This window comes from Agelaius tricolor, unplaced genomic scaffold, assembly GCF_023055355.1.
Source record: "Agelaius tricolor isolate 1412-34295 unplaced genomic scaffold, bAgeTri1.0.p SCAF_66, whole genome shotgun sequence".
In the NCBI taxonomy this organism is placed as follows: Eukaryota; Metazoa; Chordata; class Aves; order Passeriformes; family Icteridae; genus Agelaius; species Agelaius tricolor.
In genome coordinates, this window is record NW_027269326.1 from 1,322,407 (window position 1) to 1,331,970 (window position 9,564).

At 45.8% G+C, this 9,564-nt stretch overlaps 2 protein-coding genes across 6 annotated transcripts in view; one reads left to right on the plus strand and one right to left on the minus strand.

Moving 5' to 3' along the window:
• Positions 1 to 7,738, minus strand: part of ASH1L (ASH1 like histone lysine methyltransferase) — an 89,198-nt gene extending 81,460 nt beyond the window's left edge. For 3 of the 5 annotated variants that reach the window (XM_071456957.1, XM_071456959.1, XM_071456958.1), the window contains exon 1: positions 7,533 to 7,738. The gene's annotated coding sequence lies outside the window, so the exon portion shown is untranslated. The remainder of the gene's footprint in view (positions 1 to 7,532) is intronic. The other 2 variants (XM_071456956.1, XM_071456955.1) reach the window with 1 other exon arrangement.
• Positions 7,002 to 7,823, plus strand: LOC139605372 (basic proline-rich protein-like). Its single transcript, XM_071456707.1, has one exon. It carries the CDS (start codon positions 7,002 to 7,004, stop codon positions 7,821 to 7,823), a length of 822 nt encoding a protein of 273 aa, XP_071312808.1.
• Positions 7,824 to 9,564: the final 1,741 nt, after the last annotated feature.

Below are 9,564 nucleotides of genomic sequence, written 5' to 3' on the forward strand. Positions count from 1 at the left end.
TTCTAACTCCACACATCCTCAGCAATCAAAAGCTGCTATTATCACTCCTAAGACCAGAGGTAATTCAATAAAATCTCCATTTTACAAGGAGAAGAAAAGGTTAGAGCAGAGTGACATGGACACAGAAAGTGAGTGGGTGCAAAGCCCAACAGGATTCAGCATGTCACTAAAAATGGCTTTTTTCATATCCATCAATGCAGGTAAATCATTCTGAGGTAAAGCCTGAATCTGGATTATTCAGGTCCAAGAAAAGGGACAGCCCCACGTGCCTCTCAAATCTTTCCTCCTCCAGTGACTGCAGTGCAGAGCACTGACCCTAATTCAGACATTTTCCTACAAATAAAATTAATGAATCAGCTTCAAATATGAAACCCACAGCAAGACTCACACCCTGACCTTTAGAAACTGCAAGACTCAAACTGCAGAGTGGGAAAGAGCAAAGGCAAAGTGTTCACCATCCCAAAACAAAGTCACTAAACATCAGCTCCCACAAACACAGAGCAGCTCATTTATTTACCCATTCATTACCCTCAACACACACAACAAAAATACAAATCCAGGTCCTAATCAGCATTTTGCCTCCATTTTTCACTGTAACCTCCTCCAGGAATTCCCAGGATGTGTGAATGCCTCTCAGATCTCACCTGCTGATCCCCAGGTGCTGTTTCCTCCCTGCCTTATCAGGTCCAAGCTCCCTGTCACTGTCTCCAAGGTGTTCTCAGGTGTTCCCTGGCCCTTGCCCTGCTCCTGTTGCCCCAGTGATGCCACTGGTGGTTTTCCTTTCTCACTTTCCCCTCTCTGTGCTGCTCCTCAGGCTCCCTGCAGGATCTGCTCTGCTCCTCCTGCAGGCTGTGCCCTAAAACCTCGTGGATGTCAAAGGGAATGAGGAGCCAAGTGCTGACAGCCACAGGTAAAAGCACCTGCAAGAATTCACCTGGAAAACTCTGGGACTTTAGAGAGCTAAACTGATCATATTTAACCATGTGAGTGAGTGCTTAGCTGTGTTTGCTGCATGGAGGTCCAGGGCTTGTTCTGAATTATCCCTCATCCATGGAGTCAGATTAAACCATTTTAATATATTGTAGTTAAGAAATAGTTATTGGAATATAATTATATATTCCAAGTCTTGTTCTGAATTATCCCTCAAACATGGTGTCAGATTAAACCTTTATAATACATTATAGTTAAGAAATAGTTAATTTCTGATTATAATTATATTCCAAGTCTTGTTCTGAATTATCCCTCATCCAAAGTGTCAGATTAAACCATTTTAATATATTGTAAGTAAAAAATAGTTAACTTCTGATAATAATATCTGTATTCCAAATGTTGTTCTGAACTCTCTCTCATCCATGGAGTCAGATTAAACCGTTATAATACATTGTAGTTAAAAAACAGTTAATTTCTGATTATAATTATATTCCAAGTCTTGTTCTGAATTCTCTCTCATCCAAAGTGTCAGATTAAACCATTTTAATACATTATAGTTAAGAAATAGTTAACTTCTGATTATAATCATATTCCAAATGTTGTTCTGAATTATTCCTCATCTGTGGAGTCAGATTAAACCTTTATAATACACTGTAGTTAAGAAATAGTTAACTTCTGATAATAACATCTACATTCCAAATGTTGTTCTGAATTATTCCTCATCCATGGAGTCAGATTAAACCATTTTAATATATTGTAGTTAAGAAATAGTTAATTTCTGATTATAATTATATTCCAAGTCTTGTTCTGAATTATCCCTCATCCATGGAGTCAGATTAAACCTTTACAATACATTATAGTTAAGAAATAGTTAACTTCTGATTATAATTATATTCCAAGTCTTGTTCTGAATTATCCCTCATCCATGGAGTCAGATTAAACCTTTATAATACATTGTAGTTAAGAAATAGTTAACTTCTGATAATAACATCTACATTCCAAATGTTGTTCTGAATTATCCCTCATCCATGGTGTCAGATTAAACCACTATAATACACTGTAGTTAAGAAATAGTTATTGGAATATAATTATATATTCCAAATGTTGTTCTGAACTATCCCTCATCCATGGAGTCAGATTAAACCATTATAATACATTGTAGTTATAAAACAGTTAATTTCTGATTATAATTATATTCCAAGTCTTGTTCTGAATTCTCTCTCATCCAAAGTGTCAGATTAAACCATTTTAATACATTATAGTTAAGAAATAGTTAACTTCTGATTATAATCATATTCCAAATGTTGTTCTGAATTATCCCTCATCCATGGTGTCAGATTAAACCATTATAATACATTGTAGTTAAGAAATAGTTAACTTCTGATAATAACATCTACATTCCAAATCTTGTTCTGAATTATCCCTCATCCATGGTGTCAGATTAAACCACTATAATACACTGTAGTTAAGAAATAGTTATTGGAATATAATTATATATTCCAAGTCTTGTTCTGAATTATTCCTCATCCATGGAGTCAGATTAAACCATTTTAATATATTGTAGTTAAAAATTAGTTAACTTCTGATAATAATATCTGTATTCCAAATGTTGTTCTGAACTATCCCTCATCCATGGAGTCAGATTAAACCATTATAATACATTGTAGTTAAAAAACAGTTAATTTCTGATTATAATTATATTCCAAGTCTTGTTCTGAATTATCCCTCATCCAAAGTGTCAGATTAAACCATTTTAATACACTGTAGTTAAGAAATAGTTAATTTCTGATTATAACAACATCTATATTCCAAATGTTGTTCTGAATTATCCCTCATGCAAAGTGTCAGATTAAACCTTTATAATACACTGTAGTTAAGAAATAGTTAACTTCTGATTATAACAACATCTATATTCCAAATCTTGTTCTGAATTATCCCTCATCCAAGGTGTCAGATTAAACCATTATAACACATTGTAGTTAAGAAATAGTTAATTTCTGATTATCATTATAACACCTATGTTGTTTCACCCTTCACATGAGACTGAAAACAAAATAAAAGTTCTTTAAAAGCCTCTCACTTGCCCCATCTCTAGGTCAGAAGAAAGCCTCCATCTGGCACGTGGGATTTAAGGTTAACAAAACTTTTGGTGGATTTAAAACCATCCAGTCCCAAACCCTGCAAGGGCTCTCAAGTGATGAACAAGACCCATCCCCACCACCTCCAACAAAACAAATCACACCCAACTCCCAGCCCTCAGCCAGCAGCTTCTGCACACCCCAAATCCCTCCTGAAATTGTTCTTCCCCCCAAAAATGACCAATGAAGCAGCATTTTAACATCCACACGTGCCACTGCAACCAAGTGCTGCTCATCAATGATTTCTCTAATGCCATGCACAGTTTAATACCTGGAATTCATCTTTATCCCCCTGCTGTCACATCCCCAGCCCTTTCTGCCCATTTCTGCTCCTCTGCTTTCCCAAAAAGAAAATGCCACATCCCAGATTTATTTTCCCAGATTTATTTCCCCACTCCCCCTCAGCAATATTAACTGAGATTTCCCCTCTGTCCATTCCTGCTGCTGCTTCTCCTGATGCAAACACACTGTCATGTCATATTGGGAAGGTGAATATTTCTCTTTTGGCTCTTTTTCATTGCTTCAGCTCCAGGGGACATTAAAACCAACTCAGCCAAGTGTTAGAAATCCCAGAATATTGCTGCTAACTCTATGGCCTCCCACAGTCCCCTCTCTAATTCCCTGTCTTCTTTTCCTTGCTAAAGAAGACAAATCACACTCAGAAAAGTGAAATAAAAAGTGGCTTAAAATATTTTTTTTACATCACAATCCCTGAACAGGGAGCTCAAGGCACCTGCACAAGCATCCTAAGAATGTTTGGAGATGGAGACATTTCTCAGGAGTAAAGTTCCTGTTCCCTCTCAAATTCCTTGCCTTCTTTTCTTTGCTAAAGAAGACAAAGCACATTCAGAAAAGGGAAATAAAAAGTGGAATAAAGCCTTAAAATATTTTTCTACATCACAATCCCTGAACAGGAGAAACAGGAGTTCAGAGCTCTTGGATCACCTGCACAAGCTTCCTTAAAATATTTAGAGATGGAGACATTTCTCAGGAATAAAGTTCCTGTTCCCTCTCAAATTCCCTGTCTTCTTTTCTTTGCTACTTCCTTGTCTTCTTTTCTTTGCTAAAGAAGACAAAGCACACTCAGGAAAGGGAAATAAAAAGTGGAATAAAGCCTTAAAATATTTCTCTACATCACAATCCCTGAGCAGGGGAAACAGGAGCTCAAAGCCCTTGGATCACCTGCACAAGCATCCTCAGAATGTTTGGAGATGGAGCCATTTCTCAGGAAAAGTTCCTGTCCCCTCTCTGTTTTCTTTTCTTTGCTAATGAAGACAGAGCACACTCAGGAAAGGGAAATAAAAAGTGGAATAAACCCTTAAAATATTTTTCTACATCATAATCCCTGAAGAGGAGAAACAGGAGCTCAAGGCACCTGCACAAGCATCCTCAGAATGTTTAGAGATGGAGACATTTCTCAGGAATAAAGTTCCTGTCCCCTCTCAAATTCCTTGCCTTCTTTTCTTTGCTACTTCCTTGTCTTCTTTTCTTTGCTAAAGAAGACAAAGCACACTCAGAAAAGAGAAATAAAAAGTGGAATAATCTATTTCTCTACATCACAATCCCTGAACAGGAGAAACAGGAGCTCAGAGGCCTTGGATCACCTGCACAAGCATCCTCAGAATGTTCAGAGATGGAGACATTTCTCAGGAATAAAGTTCCTGTCCCCTCTCTGTCTTCTTTTCTCTGCTAAAGAAGCCAGAGCACACTCAGAAAAGTGAAATAAAAAGTGGAATAATGTATTTCTCTACATCACAATCCCTGAGCAGGGGAAACAGGAGCTCAAGGCACCTGCACAAGCATCCTCAGAACGTTTAGATATGGGGACATTTCTCAGGAATAAAGTTCCTGTTTGCTCGACAGGAGGTAACAAATCAAACACTTTCCAATCAGAAGCTGCTGGGTGTTTTTGTGACAGACAGAAACCCCAGGGGACCTGTCCTGTCAGGGAGAATATTCCACAGAAATGCTGGGAGCAGAGGGAAAGCACCTGGAACAGGACACAGATTTTTTTGGGGGGGGAAGAAAGGCAAAGAACAGGTACAAAAACACCCTGGCAAAATGTTCCAGTGGGAGGAAAATCGGGAAGCAGAGACAGAGTTTAACCTGGTTTTTAACCTGGCCCAAAGGTTTAATCCCAGGGCTGAATTTGGAGGTGCAGGGTAATTCTGTTGGGTCCCTATTCAAATGCAAATCAAGGCAAAATTGCTAAAATCTGCATAACCAAGGTGTGTGGAGCAAAGGTTCCTCCACCCTTAGGCTGTGAGTGCCAACATCACTGAGTGCTGAGGGAAAAGCAGTTTGGGAATTCTCCTAAAACATTACCCCAGCTGCTACAGGGTGAGCCAGGAGCTCCCTGAGAGGTCTCCACACCCAGGGATAAAATCCATTTATTTCTACCCATCCAGTAAAAGATAAGGGTGACAGCAAACCAGAACTTCCCTTTTAAATCCTTTGGTAATTCCCAACCCACCATGGGCACACCTGTGCCACAGGTAAGGGACACAAAACCAGGGACAAACACAGAATTTGCTTTCTCAGAACAATCACAAGAGGTCTCATGACAGAGATTTTTCCCTTTGCAAGCTGGAGATGGGACTCATAACCTTATCAGAGGGGGAGAATGTGGCCACAACAGCACCAGCCCTTCCAACAGCAGCAGAAATTAATTTAATTTTAAAACAGCCAACGATCCCATAGACAACAATATCTATTTTTAAATACCTTTAATTCAGTAACTCCATGTGCTATTGCCACTTTTCTCTTGTCACAACAGCACTGCCATTTTTACCATCATGTCTGTCTCTTCCACCAAGGAAAAAACCTGCTTTTTATATCCTCCAGGACACTTCAAACTTTTGAAAATAACTTAAAAAAAAAAAATAAATCTTCTTCTGGAAATTGTAACTCAAATTTTGTCACTGGTTATTATCACTCAAACCTTTTTAGGCGACTGCTGCCTGCCTGTAGCAATGAATTCAAGTCCAAAAAGAAGTTGTGGTAATTTTGTCTTTTAAACCAAGATGTTTCAAACTTAGAAGTGTTTAAAATGAAAAAAAATTAAAAAAATAAAAAAAGAAAGCCTCTCTTTTATACTCTCAGACAGCTGAGAAAAGCTTTGGGTAAGAACACTTCTGAAGAACTCAAGCAGGCAGACAGATGATGATTTTAGAGCCCATCTCTCCCCATATGTTCAAGCAGCTGCCAGAATTTCCCTGCTTCCCACAGAGGCACCAGGGATGATCCCAAGGTGCTCAGGATGACCACAGGATTCACCCCAAACCCCTGGAAAACAAGTGCAGGTGGAATTTAAATTACTTAGCAAGGGGGATAGGCAAACCAAACCAGGGAAAAAGGGGCTGAAAATGAGAATTGAGGAGATTTGAAGGGATGGGGGCAAAGCCACAGGTTCTGTCCCTGCTCCCAGAGCCGCCAGCAGCTCCAGTTTCCCTGAGTGGCTCCTGACAACACCGGAGAGTGAATTCGTGTCCCGGGGCCATGGGATGGAAACCCACATTCCAAGCAGCTCCCAGCTCCCTGCTCCATAATTAACAGCGTGCAGAACCACAAACCAAGGGCCAAAACCTGGAGTGAGGAAGTCAAGACACCACGGAATTGAGGGACAAGGATGGGAACGTATTTTGGATTTTGATGGGAAAGGCCAAGATAAGGCTCAACCACCTGAACGCAAATCACGGTCAATCAAGCTAAAATAGGATTAAAAATGCAACGAAATCATAAACAAGCTGAATAAAACTTCAGAAGTATCATTTTGGACAAGGAAGATCACAAAGTCTACAAGACAGTGACCCAATAAACCAGCCGATATCCCAAAAAAACACAAAAAACCCAAAACAACCATATCAATATTTGGCAGGGAAATCCGCCCGTCACTCGGGGCAGGACCGCGCCGTGCCCGGGGAAACTTCGGGGATGCGCAGCCCCGGGCACAGCCCCGCTCCGCAGGGAACCGGGACCCCGGAGAGGCCCCCGGGGCCGCTGCCCGGTGCCACCGCAGCCCCCGGGCCCCGGCCGAGCGCGGCTCCCCGGCTCCCGCAGCCCCGGGCCCCGCCGCTGTCAGCGGGCCCCGCCGCCAGCGGGGATCCCCCGCCCCTCGCCGCGGCGCCTGTCAGGGATCCCCCGGTGCCTCCCGGTGCGGGCCCGCCCGCCGGGGACTCCCCGGGCCACCCCCGGCCGCCGGGGACCCCCCGCGCCGCTCCCGCTCCGGCTCCACGCCGCGCTCCGGGCCCTGCCGGGGATCCCCCCCCGCCGCCCCCAGGGATCCCCCGCCCTCACCGGGGATACCCCGCGCCCGCCGCCGCGGCCGGAGCGGGGCTGCGGTGCGGGGGGGATACCGGGGAGATGCGGGGGGGGTGCGAGGCGGCCCCGCGGCGGAGCCCAGCGCGCCTCCCCTCCCCCCGGGCCGCGGGCCTGAGGCGGTCCCAGTCCCCGCCCGCTCCTCACCGTGTCAGCGGCAGCGCGGCCGGGGCCGAGCACGGGCTGCTCCGCGCCGCATCCCCGCGGCCGCCCGGGCGCGGACGGGGCCGGGGCGGGACCGGGACCGAGCGGCCGCCGCGGCGGGGCCTGAGCCGAGCGAGGCGGCGGAACCAAAATGGCGGCGGCTCCTGCTCCGCCGCGAGCGAGCGCACGGCCACGCCCCCGCCGCAGGCCACGCCCCCTCCGCGCCCGGCCACGCCTCCAGCGCGGCCACACCCCCGCGGGACAGAGGGCGCGGCGGCCACGCCCCCGCCTTGACCACGCCCCAATATTTTGACCACGCCCTAAAATCTTTGACTACGCCTATTAAGCCACGCCCATCGCGCTCCCGGTCACGCCCACCGGGGAAAGGGCTTGGGAAGGGAAAAAAGGGAAAAGGAGGGGAAGGAAAAGGGGAATTTTTGCCCCAAAATGATGCAGGTAGTTTTTTCATCCCCAAAGCCACCTTTGCCTGAATGCCACACCCACGCACTTGCCGGTTCTGGGTCGTTAAAGTCTTTGAGTGAATGTGGAATGGTGGGATCTTAAAGGGTTGGGATGGACCTTAAAGGTTAATTAGGCTCAACACTCCTGCCCTGGGCAGAGACACCTCCCACTAGACCAGATCACTCAAGGCTTGTCCAGCCCGGCCTTGGACACTTCCAGGGATCCAGGGGCAGCCTCTGACAGGGCCTCCCCACCCTCACAGGGAGGAATTTCTTCCTAATACGTGACCAAACTTCTCCCTCTATCAAATTGTACCCATTAGCCCTTGAACTCTCACTACAGTTCCTGATGAAGAGTCCCTCTCCATCTCCCTGGAGCCCCTTTTAGACCCTGCTCTTCTCCAGGCTGAATATTCCCAACTCTCCCAGCCCTTTTAGTTGTGTTGTTGTCCCCACTAGATTTCCTCCAACAATTCCATATCCTTCATATTTTGGGAATGATGCTCACAATATCTGATGGGAATTACTACAGCCATTTGTAATTGCTGCTAAACAGTATTTTATTTAGCCAAATAGTGTTTTATTTGTTGCCAGAAATAGGAGAAATTAATTTAAAAATTAATTGTATAAGTAATATGTATATGTATCCATAAAACTGGAGTGAACAAAAATCCCTGGGACTAAAACACCCACTGCAAAAAGAAATGTGAAGTCTTTGCAGAAGCAGAGATTTAAGTTGCCAATACCTGAAAACCTGGCAATGGAACCATGAACAGCAAATTGCTCTTGCATGCAAAATTCAATCCTGAAGATCCAGATGACTCCTCAGAAATGAAAAACAGCCTGTCCCTGAGCCAGCACTGTGACCTGGAGGCCAAGAAGGCCAACAAAATACTGGGCTGGGTGAGGAAGAGCATTCCCAGCAGGTCAGGGGGTGCTCCAGGCAGTGCTGAACCTCTGCAGGGCTGTGCCCAGCTCTGGCACCCTCAGCACAGCAGGGCCAGGGAGCTCCTGCAGGGTGACAAAGATGCTGAAGGGCCTGGAGGGTCCCTGCCCAGAAAGGTGAGGGAGCTGGGGCTGCTCAGCCTGGAGAGGAGCCCCAGGGAGAGGGGCCTCAGCCCTGGGGGTGCCTGGGTGTGCCTGGGTGTCTCTCAGTGTCCCTGGGTGTCCCCAGGTGTCCTTGTCTGTCTCTCAGTGTTCCTGGGTATCCCTATCTGTCCCAGGGGGTCCTTGGCTCTCCCTGACTGCCCCTGGGTGTCTCTGAGCATCCCTGGCTGTCCCCAGGTGTCCCTGTGTGTGTCCTTGGGCATCCCTGGCTGTCCCTGGATGTCTCTGGGTGTCCCTCTGTGTGTCCCTGTCTGTCTCTGGGTGTTCCTATCTGTTCCTGGCAGTCCCCAGGTGTCCCTGTCTGTTCCAGTCTGTCCCTGGGTGTCTCTGTGTCCACAGTCTGTCCCTGTCTGTCCCAGTCTGTCTGTCCCAGTCTGTCCCAGTCCGTCCCTGTGTGCAGAGGCCAGAGCAGCCCCAGGCTCTGCTCCAGGCCCAGCAATGGCCCCAGAGCCACGGGCAGGGCCTGA

What these genes read in the sequence shown, in the direction of transcription:
- LOC139605372 (XM_071456707.1), top strand. Translation starts at nt 7,002, where the DNA reads ATGCGCAGCCCCGGGCACAGCCCCGCTCCGCAGGGAACCGGGACCCCG.